We start from the raw sequence: 19,152 nt of genomic DNA, 5'->3' as shown, positions 1-19,152 counted from the left end.
TGGACACCCATATTTATTATAGTTGATGATAGGTTTTAGAGCATAAACCTATTCGCTGGAACGTTGAAGACAATATAATTACACTGCAAAGCAAGACTCAAGTAGGCAAGCTTCTTCATGTTACTCGTGCACGGGAGAGAACCGGACAATTCCTGGAATGCACACCAAGCCTTTGGGGCCTGCTAAAGATCACACATCCTATCACTACACAAGTGATTATACACCTCTAAGCATATATGGTTAAATATTTCTAAGCATAAATGACAATCAACAATACAAACTCTAACAGTTGATGGTTTGTTATTAGGATTCAAGCAACAGAATCAAGAGTTTACAGTTTTCTGCTGGGACTAAGGAAGGTACATTATAGTGTATTTTCTGTGATATCTGAACAATTCCCAAACACACACATTAGCATGGGGATGTTTATGAAAATAAAGACAACAAAGAAAACAAAACCTCTCAACCTCTCAATTTCAGCCCCCTAAAGTTCCATCATGAGCACAGATGCAGAGATGCAGGCCTATGGCCCTGCAGCCATTTACCTCCGAAAACCTGAGAAAGAGAGATTAGAGGCTCAGAACACTCCTTTTGATGCCAAAAGTGCCTACTTTGTAACTGATGCTGATGACATGTACGTGAAGGGTAAACTCGTCAAAAGAGAGGGTGGCAAGGCAACTGTTGAGACACTTACAGGAAAGGTAAGTAAAACAATTAATTCTTCAACTTTCTTAGAAAAGATTAGACTCAACTTTATGGATTATGCAATGTTCTGATGCTGGCCTATAAAGCTCTGAATGGTTTAGGACCAAAATACATCAATGACCTCCTGACCCAGTATGAACCATCCAGATCCCTCAGGTCATCTGGATCCGGTCTTTTATCAGTTCCCAGAGTCAGAACCAGACACGGAGAAGCTGCATTCAGCTTTTATGCTCCTTATATCTGGAACAAACTCCCAGAAAGCCTCAGATCAGCTGAAACACTCAGTTTATTTAAATCCAGGTTGAAGACTCACCTGTTCTCAGCTGCATTTGAATAAAGCACCAAATCCACACTTTAAGCTTAAATTTCAAAACTTACATTTAACTACTGATTTTATCTACTGTTCTGATTTTATCTGTTTTGATTTTATATACTGTTGTTTGTTTGTTTGTTTGTTAATTAGTTAGTTAGTTTATTTGCTTGTTTTATTCAATTTTAAATCATGCTTTTTATTTGTTCTTGTTTCTAATGTCTCTGTAAAGCACTTTGAATCACCTTGTTGTTGAATTGTGCTATACAAATAAACTTGCCTTGCCTTGCCTTGCCTTACTATGTTAAAAAAGGTTTTGTTTAATTTTATTCTTTTTCAAATGCAGACAGTCACTGTAAAAGAGGATGACATCCACCCCATGAATCCTCCAAAGTTTGATAAAATTGAGGACATGGCAATGATGACCCACCTCAATGAGCCTGCCGTGCTGTTTAACCTCAAAGAGCGTTTTTCATCATGGATGATCTATGTAAGCTTTAATCTCATAATATACTTTGCTTGTATTTTCTCAGAGTAACAACTATATATATGTTTCTGTGTCTTTGTTATTACAGACTTATTCCGGCCTCTTCTGCGTCGTGGTGAATCCCTACAAGTGGCTTCCTGTGTACGATGCTCAGGTTGTTGTGGCATACAGAGGCAAGAAGAGGATTGAGGCTCCACCCCACATCTTCTCCATCTCTGATAATGCCTATCAGTTCATGCTCACTGGTAAAATCAAAGTTGATTAAAGATTCAGGTGCATGGGACAATGAGGATTGTCAACTGTAGGTTTAATATGCGTGTGCTCTTATATTTCAGATCGTGAGAATCAGTCTATCCTCATTACGTAAGTATAATATAAACATTACAAGAACACTTCTTTAGTAAAAATCATAATTGTATTGCAAAGTAAAAATCATGCTTTAATTCCCCAGTGGAGAATCTGGTGCAGGAAAGACTGTAAACACCAAGCGTGTTATCCAGTATTTTGCAACAATTGCAGTAGCTGGAGCTAAGAAAGCTGAAACATCCTCAGGAAAAATACAGGTAAAATTGTGTTCAAATCAAATGTGTTTGTCACAGGTGATTGCTGCTGCTGTTTTTAAACAGCTGTTTGATGTCTCTGTGTAGGGTTCACTGGAAGATCAAATCATTGCAGCTAACCCTCTGCTGGAGGCATATGGAAATGCCAAGACTGTGAGGAATGACAACTCCTCTCGTTTTGTAAGTATTCGTGTTCTGGACTCTAAAATTATTTTCTTACACCTACTGTTATCCAGAGCCAAACTGACATTTTGTGGTAAATGTTCAGGGTAAATTTATCAGAATTCACTTTGGCTCCACTGGAAAGCTAGCCTCAGCTGATATTGAAACATGTAAGTTAGCCTTATTTTCCTTTTGTAGTTAGTAGTATACAAATGAAATGCCTGTACTGTTTGATCATCACACTTCCTATTCAACAATTGTTCACAGATCTGCTGGAGAAGTCCCGTGTCACCTTCCAGTTGTCTGCTGAGAGAAGCTACCATATCTTCTATCAGCTGATGACTGGCCATAAGCCTGAGCTCCTGGGTATGTGATGAACTGAACAAGACATACTGTAAATTACTTTCCATACCCCCAGTTGTTTTAAACAAAAGAATAGTCTTTATCTGGGAACCACTCCAATTAAGCTACTTCTTTTGTTGTTTGGGGAAAAAAAAAAACATTATTAATTAAATAACTTTTTAAGGTGCTACCTCTCCTCTCTCTCTCTCTTTCTGTTTCTCAACCCACTATATCCTTACACCCACCCAAACATATAATTTCACATAATTTCATAGTGTAAAGTTGTGTTTTTAACATATAATAATCTTGAAGTTACTGTTGGTTTTACTGTTTTCTTCCCCCAGTTTTCCTAACCTAGTCACTTTCTTCTCTGTGTTATATAAATCCTTATGTCAATCACTAATCTTGCACAATTAAAAAACAATAAGGAAATAACCATGTTCCACTCAAGCATTTCTTCTACTTTCTTCTAGAGTCTCTTCTAATCTCCACTAACCCTTATGACTATCCAATGATCAGTCAGGGTGAAATCACAGTCAAAAGTATCAATGATGTGGAGGAGTTCATTGCAACAGATGTAAGTTGATGGTAATGTGTAGAATAAAGGCAAACTGTCACAATAACTTGTTTAAAAATTAATGCTGTGCTTGGATTACAGACTGCTATTGACATCTTGGGCTTCAGTGCTGACGAGAAGGCGGGCATCTACAAGCTGACTGGCGCTGTGATGCATCATGGAAACATGAAATTCAAGCAGAAGCAGCGTGAGGAGCAGGCTGAACCTGATGGCACTGAGGGTAATCAAATTGATTTTGTAATATTACATCCTCATGAAGTAATAATTCACATTAACTCTTAGAACTACAGTGACATCCATAGCATTAACCATTCCCATTTAGACAGATAAATATCATACTAATATAATGACTGAGCAGAGTGACTGCCTGCAATTGTTCATAAAATGTAAAATAAATCTTTAGCACTGCTATCAATGTGGATTTTAGTTGTGTTTTAGCTCATTCCATAGTGTTAACATTTCTTTGTTACATAATGAAACATGTTTGTTTTTCCAATCAGTGGCTGATAAAATCGCCTACCTCATGGGCCTGAATTCAGCTGACATGTTGAAAGCTCTGTGCTACCCAAGAGTCAAGGTTGGGAATGAGTTTGTGACCAAAGGTCAGACTGTCCCACAGGTAATTTTTTTAAAAATTGAAAGGATTAAAAAAAAAAAAGTTTCATTTTAAAATACTTTTTACAGTGTTATCCAGGAATTTAGGAGAATGTTGAATTCTCTTCTTCCAGGTCAACAATGCTGTCTCGGCTCTGTGCAAATCCGTATATGAGAAAATGTTCTTGTGGATGGTTATCCGTATCAATGAGATGCTGGACACAAAGCAGCCCAGACAGTTCTTCATTGGAGTGCTGGATATCGCTGGGTTTGAGATCTTTGATGTGAGCATTTCAAAAATGTGAGACTGGATTTAAAGATAAATATGATTTTTTTTCATGATATGAATTAGCTTTCTGTTACTACAGTTCAACAGCTTGGAGCAACTCTGTATCAACTTCACCAATGAGAAACTGCAACAGTTTTTCAACCACCACATGTTTGTCCTGGAGCAAGAGGAGTACAAGAAAGAAGGCATTCAATGGGAGTTCATTGACTTTGGTATGGACTTGGCTGCCTGCATTGAGCTTATTGAGAAGGTAAGACCATTCAGATGTGCCGTTCAGGACTAAAATGGCAGTTTCTGACTAGGTACTAAAATACAGATTTTTCCTGAATACAACTTCTCTTTTCAGCCAATGGGCATCTTCTCCATTCTTGAAGAGGAGTGCATGTTCCCCAAGGCTACAGACACTTCTTTCAAGAACAAGCTGTATGATCAGCATCTTGGCAAGAGCAAGGCATTTGAGAAGCCAAAGCCTGCAAAGGGTAAAGCAGAAGCACACTTCGCCCTGGTTCACTATGCTGGTACAGTGGACTACAATATCACTGGCTGGCTGGACAAGAACAAGGACCCACTGAATGATTCAGTTGTGCAGCTCTACCAGAAGTCATCAAACAAACTGCTGTGCTTCCTGTATGCAGCCCATGCTGGAGCTGATGGTAGGAAATAAATAATGTAAAAAAAATACAGGGCAGCTGTGGCTACAACTGTAGCTTGCCTCCACCTGTGTGTGAATGTGAGAGTGAATGAATAGTGGCATTGTAAAAGAGCTTTGGGTGCCTTGAAAAGCGCTATATAAATCCAATCCATTATTATTATTATTATTATTATTATTATTATGACCATTTGTGAATACTCATTAAATATGTTTCCTCTAGGAAATGAAGTTGAATCAGTGATCACACAGTTATTGTTTTCATTGAAAATATGGTTTAAAATTAAATTATTGTAAAACACTCACTATAGCATTAGTTATTCAGTTCTCTTAATTAAGTGTATTGAACAACAGATGCTGCTGGTGGCGGCAAGAAGGGTGGTGGAAAGAAGAAGGGTGGTTCTTTCCAGACAGTGTCTGCTCTTTTCAGGGTATTTTGAACCGCCACAAAAAAATATATTCAAATGTATTGGTTTATTTTAAGCAGCTATCATTTGTTTAAATATGTCCGTCCCCCCCCCCAGGAAAACCTGGGCAAACTGATGACCAACTTAAGGAGCACTCATCCTCACTTTGTTCGTTGCCTGATTCCCAATGAGTCAAAGACCCCAGGTATAAAGCACACAGTCATACTGATTTTAAAAAAATGTTAAAAGTGACATATTGAAATGATTTAAACTATATGAATTTTTAACTTTCAGGTCTTATGGAAAATCATTTGGTCATCCATCAGCTGAGGTGTAACGGTGTACTGGAGGGCATCAGAATCTGCAGAAAGGGTTTCCCCAGCAGAATCCTCTATGGTGACTTCAAGCAGAGGTGACTTCTGTTTTCTTTATAAGAAAGTTAAAATAACTTCAAAGGTACTGGAAAAGGGAAAACACAAGGACAATGGGTGCAAAATCCAAGTAACATCACTATATTTTCTTACAGATACAAAGTGTTGAATGCCAGCGTCATCCCTGAGGGACAGTTCATCGACAACAAGAAAGCTTCAGAGAAGCTGCTTGGCTCCATTGATGTGGATCACACACAGTACATGTTTGGGCACACAAAGGTACACTTTATGATGACCTTTACAACCTCCAGTTGTATTAAACAGAACTAATTCATGTGAACTAATTTGTTTCACTTCAACACAGGTGTTCTTCAAAGCTGGTCTGCTGGGCACTCTTGAGGAGATGAGAGATGAGAAACTGGCTGAGCTGGTGACCATGACTCAGGCTCTCTGCAGAGGATACCTCATGAGGAAAGAGTTTGTGAAGATGATGGAGAGGAGGTATAATTCAGAAATAATATGTCAAATTACTATTTAAATATCATGTGATGTTACGCAAAAGCAGTATATCAAAGCATGGTAATTTGCGTTGTTTTTGTAGAGATGCTATCTTCAGCATCCAGTACAACATCCGTTCATTCATGAATGTCAAGAACTGGCCATGGATGCATCTGTACTTCAAGATCAAGCCTCTTCTGAAGAGTGCTGAGACTGAGAAGGAGTTGCAGAACATGAAGGAGAACTATGAGAAGATGCAGACAGACCTGGCTACTGCTCTGGCTAAGAAAAAAGAACTGGAAGAGAAGATGGTCGGCCTGCTGCAGGAGAAGAATGACCTGCAACTTCAAGTAGCAGCTGTGAGTAACAAGGGGGAGGAGAAAATGCATGTTCTATTATAATAATGCTCAATTAGCTGAAAAATAACCACATATTAGTCTATTTATCAGTATGACTTTTTGGCTGGTGTTTGGCTGTGAGATGTGCTGTAACTGAGAACTGTGCTCAATTGCTGTAATTAAAAACATGATAATATCCTTTATTTATAAAAGTATGATAATAATTATTCTTCTTATACTATATTATAATAATATAATTCCCATATTTCTTGCCTTGTCACAGGAAAATGAGAATCTTTCTGATGCTGAAGAAAGGTGTGAGGGGCTCATTAAGAGCAAGATCCAGCTCGAGGCCAAACTCAAAGAGACAAGTGAGAGACTGGAGGATGAAGAGGAAATCAATGCTGAGCTGACTGCTAAGAAGAGGAAGCTGGAGGATGAATGCTCTGAGCTGAAGAAGGACATTGATGACTTGGAGCTCACCTTGGCCAAAGTGGAGAAGGAGAAACATGCCACAGAAAACAAGGTTCAGTTCATAGTGATTGTAGTTTTCACCAAAATACATACACATAATATGTTTATATGCTGTAATGGCTTATTTTGCCATGTTAATTTATTAACTTTCATGGGAAATTCCCATGAAATTCCCAATTATTATTTATGTCAGGTGAAAAACCTGACAGAGGAGATGGCATCTCAAGATGAGTCAATTGCCAAGTTAACCAAGGAGAAGAAAGCCTTACAAGAGGCCCATCAACAAACACTGGATGATCTCCAGGCAGAGGAAGACAAAGTCAACACTCTGACCAAAGCCAAGACAAAACTGGAACAGCAAGTTGATGATGTAAGAAAACATCATCTTTTTAAAAAAGGAGATTTCTTATTTTTATATTATTATGAATTATTCAGTTGTAAAAAAATATGTAACATTTTTTAATAGCTTGAGGGGTCCCTGGAGCAAGAGAAGAAGCTCCGCATGGACCTGGAGAGAGCCAAGAGGAAGCTGGAGGGAGATTTGAAACTGGCCCAGGAATCCATAATGGATCTGGAGAATGACAAGCAGCAGTCTGATGAGAAAATCAAAAAGTAAAAAACAGTCACTGATAAAGTTCCTACACGTGCATTCAGAAGAGCCACAGAGCTGTCAGAGTCATTTCTTTGTCTTCTCCACTTACAGGAAGGACTTTGAAATCAGTCAGCTTCTTGGCAAGATTGAGGATGAGCAGTCTCTTGGTACTCAGCTCCAGAAGAAGATCAAAGAACTCCAGGTACCATTATTTTAGGTGAATATTATGTTCAGTAAAACTAAAACATGTCAACTCAGTAAGTCTTTGTGGTGTTATTACCCTAAAGGCTCGTATTGAAGAGCTAGAAGAGGAGATTGAGGCTGAGAGGGCAGCTCGGGCTAAGGTAGAGAAGCAGAGAGCCGACCTCTCCAGGGAGCTTGAAGAGATCAGTGAGAGGCTCGAGGAAGCTGGTGGAGCAACAGCTGCTCAGATTGAGATGAACAAGAAGCGAGAGGCTGAGTTCCAGAAACTGCGTCGTGATCTTGAGGAATCAACTCTGCAGCATGAAGCTACTGCAGCAGCTCTCCGTAAGAAGCAGGCTGACACTGTAGCAGAGCTCGGAGAGCAGATCGACAACCTCCAGCGTGTCAAACAGAAGCTGGAGAAAGAGAAGAGCGAGTACAAGATGGAGATTGATGATCTCTCCAGCAATATGGAGGCTGTTGCCAAAGCAAAGGTATGCAATTTTGAGAAAAAGCGGCTATCTAAACAATGAAAGAGCGCAACAGTTATATCTTTCCTGGATTTGAGTCATGACAATTATGTGCAATTTATAGGGCAATCTGGAGAAAATGTGCCGAACTCTTGAAGACCAGTTAAGTGAGCTCAAGTCCAAAAATGATGAGAATGTTCGCCAGCTGAACGACATGAGTGCACAGAGGGCAAGACTCCAAACTGAGAATGGTGTGTATCCAAAGATATGAAGTATGTAACTGTATTTTATTTAGTAGCCGTTTTAAGTTCAGAAACAATTTAAGTTTCAAACAGATGATATTGTTTGTGTTTAAAATACATGGTGATTTTTCAGTTATGAAAAGTATTTTTCTTTAATCTGTTTTGCCCAGGTGAATTTTCTCGTCAGCTTGAGGAAAAGGAAGCTCTTATTTCCCAGCTTACCAGAGGCAAACAGGCTTACACTCAACAGATTGAAGAGCTTAAGCGACATACTGAGGAGGAAGTGAAGGTACCAGATGTCATATTAAAGAAGTATTATATTCAGCATTACATACATTGTAAAAGAACATTGATGAACCATGGATCTGCAAGTGAAAACAAGAATAAATGCAAGTTACTTAATGTCAACTTATCTCACATTAACTATATCTCACAACCTATATCTCAGATTTAGAATAACTTTACATTACTTTGTCAACATGCTCTCTGAGAGATAAAAGAAAAGCAAAGACATTTATTATTATTTATTATTATTTAAAATGTATTATTATTAAAATCCAGGCCAAGAACGCCCTGGCTCATGCTGTTCAGTCAGCACGTCATGACTGTGATCTGCTCAGAGAGCAGTTTGAGGAGGAGCAGGAGGCCAAGGCTGAGCTGCAGCGAGGAATGTCCAAGGCCAACAGTGAGGTGGCTCAGTGGCGATCCAAATATGAGACTGATGCCATCCAGCGCACTGAGGAGCTGGAGGAGGCCAAGTACATAAATGCTTTCTTCTCTTTTGTGAATAAAAATGTAATACTGTATTACTTTTAATACATAATGGAATTAATACAAGCAAATTTTTGCAAATTGCAGGAAAAAGCTTGCCCAGCGCCTGCAGGAGGCTGAGGAATCCATTGAGGCTGTGAACTCCAAGTGTGCCTCACTGGAGAAGACCAAGCAGAGGCTGCAGGGTGAGGTGGAGGACCTCATGATTGATGTGGAGAGAGCTAATGCTCTGGCTGCCAACCTTGACAAGAAGCAGAGGAACTTTGATAAAGTAAAGTTTAAACATAACCAATATACTAACAAGAGGAATACACCCATAATGACAACTAACTGAATAACCTATATAAACCTAGGTCCTGGCAGAATGGAAGCAGAAGTATGAGGAGAGCCAGGCAGAGCTGGAAGGAGCCCAAAAGGAGGCTCGTTCTCTCAGCACTGAGTTGTTCAAGATGAAGAACTCATATGAAGAGGCTCTGGATCATCTTGAGACCATGAAGAGAGAGAACAAGAACCTGCAGCGTATGCACCCATAACTTGACAAAAAATGTCAAAGAATATAGATCTGGATCTAAGATAATAACAACAGTTTGGTTAATTTTTCTACTTTAGAGGAGATCTCAGATCTGACTGAGCAGATTGGTGAGACTGGAAAGAGCATCCATGAGCTGGAAAAAGCCAAGAAGACTGTAGAAAGTGAAAAGGCTGAGATTCAGACTGCCCTTGAAGAAGCAGAGGTTTAATATTTTTTATATCAATATTATTTATTTTGATGATTCTACTTGGTATTTGTTACTTATCTGACTTATCTCGCAGGGCACTCTGGAACACGAAGAATCCAAGATTCTTCGTGTTCAGCTTGAGCTGAACCAAGTCAAAAGTGAGATTGACAGGAAGCTGTCAGAGAAGGACGAGGAGATGGAGCAGATCAAGAGGAACAGCCAGAGGGTGATTGACTCCATGCAGAGCACTCTTGATGCTGAGGTCAGGAGCAGGAATGATGCCCTGAGAGTCAAGAAGAAGATGGAGGGAGACCTGAATGAGATGGAGATTCAGCTGAGCCATGCCAACAGACAGGCTGCTGAGGCCCAGAAACAACTGAGGAATGTCCAAGGACAGCTCAAGGTGACCTTTTTTCCTGATCATTTGTTAAAGAAACAGAATAGGTACTTATTTATTGATTGATTTATTTCATCAGGATGCCCAACTGCACCTTGATGAAGCTCTCAGAGGACAGGAAGACATGAAGGAGCAGGTCGCCATGGTGGAGCGCAGAAATGGTCTGATGGTGGCTGAGATTGAGGAGCTGAGAGCCGCTCTGGAGCAGACAGAGAGAGGACGCAAAGTAGCTGAGCAGGAGTTGGTTGATGCTAGCGAGCGTGTCGGACTGCTTCACTCTCAGGTTTGTTTATAATGTTAAGAAACATTTAACCTAATGTAATTTTAATTAGGAAATACATTGTAAATTTACTGTAAATATCTAGTATGTGAACTTACAACATATTTATATCATATAATCTTTCCTAAACCTTTAGAACACCAGTCTTCTGAACACGAAAAAGAAGCTCGAAGCCGATTTTGTGCAGATCCAGAGTGAGGTGGATGATGCTGTGCAGGAAGCAAGAAATGCTGAGGAGAAAGCAAAAAAAGCCATCACTGACGTGAGTTTAACTCTCTAAGTAATCTGTTCTATTAAACACTTCACATTCTTTCAGTGATAATAAAAGCTTACCATAGATTTTTAAATAGATTAATTAAATGGAGAAAATTATTTTAGGCTGCCATGATGGCTGAGGAGCTGAAGAAGGAGCAGGACACCAGTGCTCACCTGGAGAGGATGAAGAAGAACCTGGAGGTCACAGTCAAGGACCTGCAGCACCGTCTGGATGAGGCAGAGAGCCTCGCCATGAAGGGTGGCAAGAAGCAGCTCCAGAAACTGGAGTCCAGGGTATGAAGTGTATATTGCATGCTTATATACATAAAATATATTTTGATTAAATTATATGAATTTAAGTTTTTCTTTATATTTGAAGCAAAGTTAATTCTTTATCATGGCATTAAAGGTCCGTGAACTGGAAGCTGAACTTGAAGCTGAGCAGAGACGTGGTGTTGATGCTGTTAAAGGAGTCCGTAAATATGAGAGGAGAGTGAAAGAGCTCACTTATCAGGTAAGTCTTCTTTTGCCAACAACAAGCAAACGTGCCCTTTGTCTCTTCTCAAATACCTCTAAAGTAACAGCTGTATTTTGTGTAGACTGAGGAAGACAAGAAGAATGTGACCAGACTTCAGGATCTGGTGGACAAGCTGCAGCTCAAAGTCAAGGCTTACAAGAGACAGTCTGAGGAGGCTGTAAGTCAACTACAATTATATGCCAAATCTGCTTCAGCTTGGTTCATTGACTCCCCTATAACTAAGTCAGTATTTTTGTAAATCCTTTACAGGAGGAGCAGGCAAACACTCACATGTCCAGGCTCAGGAAGGTCCAGCATGAGCTGGAGGAAGCTCAGGAGCGTGCTGACATTGCTGAGTCCCAGGTCAACAAGTTGAGAGCCAAGAGCCGTGATGTCGGAAAGGTGGTATTTCATTTGCAATACTTTTTGTTATTTTATTTCTACTGCAGTATATCCCTATAAGCATTAACTCTATGGTCTGTATCTCTCTCTTGCTTTCAGGGAAGTGACTCGGCTGAATAGGAAATGCAATCTAGTTGCAGCATTTAAGAGTTCATACAATATGAACAACTTACTCTGTAAATCCTCAATAAATGGTGAAAATTTCCAAAGTATTATGTTTTCTTTTTATTGCTTAGCATGTTCTACTTCATATGGTCATGTTTTCAGCTCTGTAGGTGGAGTAGACGACCCATATGCTCCAATGCTAAATGCAGATGTCAAAGTTCAGAATTCAGACCAAAGGAAATGATTCCCCATTTATTGCTGTTGGGGTTTTTTTTTCATGTTTGTTTTGGTTTGGTTTTTGTCACATCTTCACAGAGTTTAACAGACCAAAGGTTTTAATTCAAGATTACAATTATAATTGACAGAAAGAATAGAATTCCTTACAGTGTATTTACATTTAGAAAATTTGCAAAACTGAAAACAATAGACACAATATGTACTGTAAATTTAGCTAGCAAAGGACTATCCTTCAAATGACCCTATAAAGCAGAATCAACATAATTTCTAATAAGAGCTTTTAGCAATACAAATACAATTTTTTTGCTACTTATTTTTTTTACATTTAAATCCCATAATTTACAAGTACATTATTTGCCATTCTTCTTCATGTCTTTCTTTACAGCGCCCTTTCCTTTTCCATGCTGTGCCTTTTCCCTCACCTTTCCAAGTTCTCCTTTCCCCTTTTGTCCTTCTTGAGCAATTCCTTTCTCCAGGTGAGTCTTTTCAGTTGGGGAGAAGGAGTTTACATCTGCACTGATGTGGCTGGTCACAAGCTTCCCCTGTTCATGTGAGCATGTAGGATGTGCTTTACCAGTCGCACCTTTGTTGGGAGATGGTGGCCTGGAGTTGTTTTTTCTGGGACTGGAATGGCTTGGAGAGCGATGCCTGAACTTAACATCTTCCTTCATAACAAGGTTTAAGTCAAAGGACAAGGGCCTGCCACATACTGGACTCAGAGGTATCACAAGGTTGTCCCCTGGGGCTCCAAGAGTTAGATAGACATCTGGAAATGCATCTGGCTCATTGGCATTCTTCTGTTCATTTTCCAGAGAAGAAAAGAGTAGTACTGAAGGCACTTCTTTTATTATGGCAGTACCTTTGGGTAATAAGTTATCTTACAACTTACCTCCTGAGGTGTGAAGCTCACAGATACACTCACTGTTACCTGTAACATGTCACAAGTCACTGAACTCAAACAGTGTTACAGAATCTCTTATCAGCTTTTTTTGTTTTGTTCTGTTTTTTCATTTACTAGGATATCAGCCTTTGTGTTTCTAATTCAGGAGGCTTTCAAAAAGGAGAATCCGTTTGTCCCATACAGAAACATATAATATTTTAGAGAATAAAAATACTGGTAAATTGTTATACTCTACTAATGTGTGTTTACATTACTTGTTATATATTTGTCTACAAACTTGAATGTACTGAAAAAATGGAAAAGTGAAGAATTTACCTTAGCTGGGAAATTAGACTTCTTCTTAAATTCTCCCTTGGGAATAAGTGAAGCAGATTTGGGTAAGGCCTCAGTGGAACCAGGCTTTCCATATGCCATTTGAGGTTGTGAGGCAGGTGTAGGACACTTTTTTGAAGTTGTAGGTGTACATTTAGCCACTGTGATCTGTGGTAGTGGAGAGACCTTACAGAACAGAAATGATGAGAGACCATTAAACTGGCAAGTGTATTGCAGAAAAACAAATGATCAGTTGCAATTTATTAAAATATAATCAGCAGTAGAATGGTGGAAAAACACTCTTAATTGAGGTTTTTGACAGAGTGGTAACTAAATTTAGAGCCATGAAAGAAATTTTGGTCATGATTATCTAGTTACAGTACTGTAGACAAGCCAAAGGTTACGAGAGATAGCCTAAGGTCTACATAATGGTCATTTACATGGTTGGATATGATGGGTCTCTAAGTATGATAAACTGAGAGAGAGAGAGACATGGTGTCCTGCATGCACTTAACTTCTGTGGGAGTGCATAGAGTTAAAAAAAGTTTTAAAAAAAAATATAGAGTTAAAAAAAAAAATATATATATATATATATATACATATAAATAAAACCACATTTATTACACTTTTCTTAATTTTCACAGTACCAATAATTTAGATGTTGTGTAACTTACTGGGATTTCAGCTGTTGTATGTCGTTGTATGTCTACTTTTCCTTCAGAATTTCCACTTATCCCTGGCAAGGTAGGAAGTGCAACGCGCTGATCATCTAGTCGTCGTGACTGACTGGAGGTGATGATTTTGAAGAACGCCTCTGCTTCTGCACCTATAATGGAGAAATAATTATTCTTGACATTTCAGAGACAAAATACTCATATTCAAGTGCACTGTGCATTTTTCTGACCTATGGGTACTTTATTCAAAGCACTGCCATTGTGTGTAGGTGAGGAAGGTGTGCTTCTGCTGGGTTGTAAAAAGCAGCGTTGCTCTTCCATGCGTCCACTTTGTATTCGACTTATCATTTTAAGGAACTGCTCCTCCTCAGCTGCGGATATTCCCTAAATTTTTTTACAGAAAGATATGTCATAAGAAATGGGACAACTCTCAAAAAGACATAGCAAACAGAGGCTGCCATTAAGCAATCAATACAGCTATGTTATTTCTTTAAAAGACTAGATAATAAAAGTTCTAGTCAATCACTATATAGTTTTTGTGGCTTGCTTAAGAAATATAAAATTACAGGGCAGAAAAAGTATAGGTAAAACAATGTTGAGTGATATGTGGTATGAACATTGACCTGCCCACGCTGTTCAGTTTTGTCACGGTTTAATGAGGCAGACCTCCAAGGAGGTTTACCAGATGTGTGCTGAGCTGATGGGGTACCCAGATTCTGGAAGATGTGGGGTGCAGAACATCTCTGTTCATCCATCCTTGAGCCCTGTGGGTAAAAAGTTTGATTAAAGAAAAACTGATAAATCTATATGTGCAAAAACTTCGTGGATACTTAACAAAGAAACAAAAGCTGTGAATAACTTTTCGCAATGTTACATATAGGGCCAACCTGGACTTTGGAAACCAGATAACACAAGTAGCTTGCATCCGTCTCAGCAGCAGTGGGTGTTAATGTGGTACCTCCATTCTGTATTCCAGGTAGTGAAGGAAGGGACACTCTCTGGTCGTCCAGCCGTCGGCCCTGTGAGTTGGCCAGTAAGCTGAAGAAATTATCAGAATCTGGGCATTGGATGTTAGAGAAAAATAAAATACTTGTTAGCTTCATTGAGAAATGTATGCGCTGTTATATATCAACGTACAAAACAATTTAGAAAAAATATCAAATGCAAAAAAAGAAACAAAGGGAAAATTTCCTGTTTTCTGACCTTGGGGGATTTCACTTTGACTGAAATGGTGCTTAGGTGTGGACTGGGGTGTAGCATTTAGGACACATCGCTGTTCATCCATCCGGCCATGGTGGGAATTACTAATTAAGGTAAAAAGATCTTCCTGTTCAGCTGGAGTCAAGAACTAGATGGGATAATGTGAATTTTGTTAAGTGAATGAATAATACAAAAATATAACACATGCAAAAAGAAATGGGGTGATCTAAAACCTCATTGTATAGTGTCGATGCCATTTACAATTTCTTTTGGGGGGCTAAAACTGAAAGCGCGGATATACCTGTTTTTGAGGATTTTTATCCTCACTTTTTAGTTGCTTTATGTCTGAACTGGAGCTGAAGGAGGCTGAGCGTAATGGGTTTAAACCGGATTCAGACTGATCCTTGTTTGATGAACACGGTGTCTCTGGGGGTAGGATTTGAGGTAATGAACACCTTTGATCATCCATTCTGGAGCCCTGAAAATAGATTAGGTCAGCATTTTTGATCAATACGTTGACTATAAATACATAAAATAATATGGTTATTAAACTCTTAACTAAAAAGCTACACTTGTAGTTGACAGCTGTGGAAAATCTGCCTCAAATGTTTTAATGTGGCATTCCTGTTAAAACAGACTCAAAGCAGTTAATATCATAATTTCAAGCAGTCAAGTTCCATGCAGCATTTTGATACTTTGTATTAAAAGAGAACAAAGAAAATTCCTTACTTGAACTTTAGAGACCATGTAACACAAGTAGCTTGAATCTCCCATAGCAGTGTCCTTTTCATTTTGTAAGCCTGGTAATGATGGAAGCGACACTCGCTGGTCATCGAGCCGTCGGCTCTGAGTGTCGGCCAACAGATTGAAGAACATTTCAGGATCTGTCACTGGTCAAATACAGCAAATTTTCAATATAAATATTTAATCTGTCAGAACCTGAAACAGTCAGATTCATAAAGGAAGTTTAAAATGATGAATGCAATTTATTAAAATGGCAAGAAATTATTGAATTTTCAGCCATGTTTAACATACTTGCAACAGTTGTTTTCTCTGTGTATCTGGGTGTGCAAGGAGCACTCTTGCTTGGATCCAATGAGCAGCACTGGTCCTCCATGCGTCCACGCTGTCCATAGGCAATCATCTCCATGAACTTTTGCTGTTCAGCAGATGATTCTGACTTTTTGGGTTAAAACAGCATGATAAAGCTTCAATGAATGGGGTGATGTATATGTGATAACAATTATTAAACAAGTCAACATCAACAAATCTAATTGTTACAGCTATCAGAATAACACTGTTATAACTTGTTAACACATTAACAGACCTTTATAGAATTTGAGCGTTCACGTTGAGAAGGAATCTGTAATTGGTCAACTGGAACTGACAGATGCTTCCTGTTTCTATCTGGAGTACTCTCAGTCACTGAGATATGAGGTGCAGAGACATGATGATCATTACGTCCACTTTCCTGAGAAAACAGGTAATAATTGAGAGCTGATGTAATTTAATCATGTTTTACTTGTACAGTGTATCCCTCATCATATTATAGTCATAAGTCTAGTACTTGGTAATTAAATCCAGGCAACGATAAATGCGAGTTGACATATTGTCCCTGTTTATTATCTGAAGTATGGGATGATCTCTCATCTTTTGACCCTGTGGGAAGCAAGAATGAAACAATCAATAATCAGGCCAAAAAAGGGAGATGTATACTGTACTGTGGTATTTTCACTATTCCAACCTGCAGATGTCGTCTCTATTTTAGCAGGACTTAGAGTGCAACACTGTCCGTCCATTCGTCCACGCTGTGAGTAACTCATTATGTCCAGAATCTGCTCGAGTTCTGGGGATTCCTATTCAGTATAGAGATTGTTAAAATTGTTTGAACTGTCAACATTATAGTTTCTCAATATGAATAGTTTTTTCAGACCATCTTGACTCAAGGTCAAATGTGAATCTTAATGTAAAGATAATTCATCCTAATGGCTAATCTTTTTCCAATATCACAATAAAGGTTCTGTAAAGCTAACATTGAACATTAAAAACAAATTAATTATAGTGTATTACATCAATACATGTATCTATTATGAAGAACTAAAAATGATAACACACATTTTTTTTAACTAATTAGAAGAATTAATATATTTCTAAAATCTAAAGAATATAGTCCTCCCTATATAATTAGAACAAGAACATAGAAATCAGTTTTGCACTGACATCTTACCAGCACAGCATCAGAGGGTTTAGATTTTGAATCCATCCCAGCAGCTGCCATCAAAAAAATAACTGAAAAAATATATATAAACCCCAAATGAAAACTAGATGCAAGCAAAGTGTTACAAAAAACTTCTATAAAAGATGAACTATGCATAAATGAAATGATACCGAATGATGCTTCTCTCAGTGTGTACTGGATATGAAGTGGAAGAAAGGTTTTAATGGTTTAGTCCTTAGTATAAACCGATTGCCATTAAGACCTCAGCGTCTGCCCTGTTCTTCATATTGCCATCTGTAATCCCAGATGAAAACATAATCCTCAGAGGGATGATCTTTTTTTCGTGGTAGGTGCGCATGCTCTCCTTTCTGACCTAACACTTTACTTAAGGTTCATGTTTACATTTTAAAGGCCCCACTTTCACTTCACATAGAGCAAGCAAGCAGGCAGGCAGCAGATAGACAAACGGGAATCCTAGAATGGTACTATGACTGCAATCCCAAGGCAAGGGGTTACATGAGGAGCATGTGGGACCTGACAATGAAACAACTAGTAGCTCAGATTTCCAACACGCGAAAGAAGCAACTGCTATCAGAACTAGAGATTTATGTGGTATAACACAATTGATACAGGAAGGGGGAGCCAGGACTTCAGGTCAGTGGGAAGTGTCATCATCTCCACCCTCCTCAGAAATACTGTAAGCTGCCCATACCTTTAGGCCTCAGAAACTGCCAAGAAAAGACTCGCAGCTTTGGTTAAAAAAAAAAAAATGTATACCATCAAAGGTGTACGATCCCCAGAAGGGACTAGTCCCCAGTCTACCTGCAGACCAGTAACCTGCCTCAGTACAACATGGAAGCTCCAGTCAGTCATCATAACAGCTAAAATGAAGAGGAACATGGCCCAATACATGAAATCCCAGAAAACACCAGTGTCAAAACACCAGCTACTGCTACCTAGAGCAGTATTTCGAGACCATAAAACCATACTGACCAACCTGTGCACTGTCCAGATTAAGTACAAGGAAGCCTATGACTCAATGCCCCATAGATGAATCTTAGAATGTCTAAAATATCAGATCATCAGGACCCCAAGAGCCTTCATCATGAATTTGATGGGGAATTAGCAATCAACACTAGAGAACAACACTTGCAGCCAATTCTACAAGTCACCATCAAGTGTGGAATTTCTGTTCTGCATAGGTCTGAACCCCCTCAGGCAGATCATTAACATGGATATGGATACAGACTACGGAATGGAGCAATCATCTACCATCTCTTCCACATGGATGACGTCGAACTGTTTACCAGAATATATATCCAAAGCACTCTGTCAGTGCAAACTGTTCTTTGTTTCATCCTGGAATGCCATTCCAACACTCACTAACCTCACTCTCCTACTTCCTGTTGGCCACAGACCCCAAGGGTGCTGGACTTTGGGTGGGGACCTCTCATTATGAGGAGTTTTTATGAGTTGACATCAGTGACATCTATCTCATCCTGAAGCCTGCTTATTATTCCACCTGGGTATCTAATGACCGGTAAGGACTACTCTGCTACTCTGTCTTCTGGAAATTCCACCCCTTCCAGTGTGGATCACCTTTCCTCTCTTTGTGACCCTTCGATCACACTTATATAGTCAAAATGACATCCTGATATCCTTGCTGTGGATCTGGTGAGTTGGATCAGTAAATTGATGTCTCACTTATTCCTAGCATACAGATTAATGTCACCCATGTACATGTTGTTAATGATCACTCCACACCTTAATCATGTATCCGCTCTTAGTGATGAGCTGGCTTAGGGGGTTGAGGCCTATACAGAACAGCAGCAGTTTTTGAAAAAATAAAGTTAAAATTTGCCTATATGGAGAATACTAGCAAACTTTTTAGCATAATATGAACAAACTATAATT

General features: G+C 39.0%; 2 protein-coding genes across 4 annotated transcripts; one reads left to right on the top strand and one right to left on the bottom strand.

Annotated features, from left to right (window-relative positions):
* The first annotated feature begins 307 nt into the window (after positions 1 to 307).
* Positions 308 to 11,800, top strand: LOC101485656 (myosin heavy chain, fast skeletal muscle). Its single transcript, XM_014408884.4, has 40 exons — positions 308 to 359; positions 481 to 701; positions 1,362 to 1,505; positions 1,591 to 1,747; positions 1,838 to 1,865; positions 1,954 to 2,065; positions 2,150 to 2,242; positions 2,331 to 2,394; positions 2,492 to 2,590; positions 3,040 to 3,143; positions 3,225 to 3,363; positions 3,644 to 3,762; positions 3,872 to 4,021; positions 4,106 to 4,276; positions 4,373 to 4,679; positions 5,030 to 5,106; positions 5,200 to 5,287; positions 5,377 to 5,494; positions 5,609 to 5,732; positions 5,818 to 5,954; positions 6,055 to 6,310; positions 6,573 to 6,815; positions 6,957 to 7,133; positions 7,230 to 7,375; positions 7,467 to 7,557; positions 7,643 to 8,032; positions 8,133 to 8,259; positions 8,421 to 8,539; positions 8,812 to 9,008; positions 9,109 to 9,292; positions 9,375 to 9,540; positions 9,631 to 9,755; positions 9,835 to 10,143; positions 10,217 to 10,420; positions 10,554 to 10,679; positions 10,796 to 10,966; positions 11,082 to 11,186; positions 11,272 to 11,367; positions 11,460 to 11,591; positions 11,691 to 11,800. Exons 2-40 carry the CDS (start codon positions 498 to 500, stop codon positions 11,709 to 11,711), a joined length of 5,820 nt encoding a protein of 1,939 aa, XP_014264370.1. The 5' UTR covers positions 308 to 359; positions 481 to 497; the 3' UTR covers positions 11,712 to 11,800.
* LOC101485927 (uncharacterized) lies at positions 11,793 to 19,124 on the bottom strand. Of its 3 annotated transcripts, XM_004559590.4 has the most exons (16): positions 17,409 to 19,124; positions 17,248 to 17,309; positions 16,765 to 16,876; positions 16,588 to 16,679; positions 16,348 to 16,491; positions 16,056 to 16,200; positions 15,750 to 15,910; positions 15,322 to 15,498; positions 15,024 to 15,168; positions 14,708 to 14,877; positions 14,444 to 14,584; positions 14,051 to 14,204; positions 13,821 to 13,972; positions 13,150 to 13,332; positions 12,823 to 12,861; positions 11,793 to 12,730 (listed from the first exon to the last, which is right to left on the bottom strand). In XM_004559590.4, the coding sequence occupies exons 2-16, from the start codon at positions 17,296 to 17,298 to the stop codon at positions 12,284 to 12,286; spliced, it is 2,313 nt and encodes a 770-aa protein (XP_004559647.2). In that variant the 5' UTR covers positions 17,299 to 17,309; positions 17,409 to 19,124; the 3' UTR covers positions 11,793 to 12,283. The 3 variants fall into 3 exon arrangements, with proteins under 3 accessions (XP_004559647.2, XP_076739396.1, XP_076739397.1); XM_076883281.1 differs by having other exon boundaries at positions 17,248 to 19,124; XM_076883282.1 differs by having other exon boundaries at positions 16,056 to 16,196; positions 16,348 to 16,876; positions 17,248 to 19,124.
* Between the last annotated feature and the right edge of the window lie 28 nt (positions 19,125 to 19,152).

Source organism: Maylandia zebra, linkage group LG4 (genome assembly GCF_041146795.1).
Source record: "Maylandia zebra isolate NMK-2024a linkage group LG4, Mzebra_GT3a, whole genome shotgun sequence".
Lineage (NCBI taxonomy): Eukaryota > Metazoa > Chordata > Actinopteri > Cichliformes > Cichlidae > Maylandia > Maylandia zebra.
The sequence above is the reverse complement of the archived record's forward strand: the minus strand, read 5'-3'. Positions and strand labels throughout refer to the sequence as shown.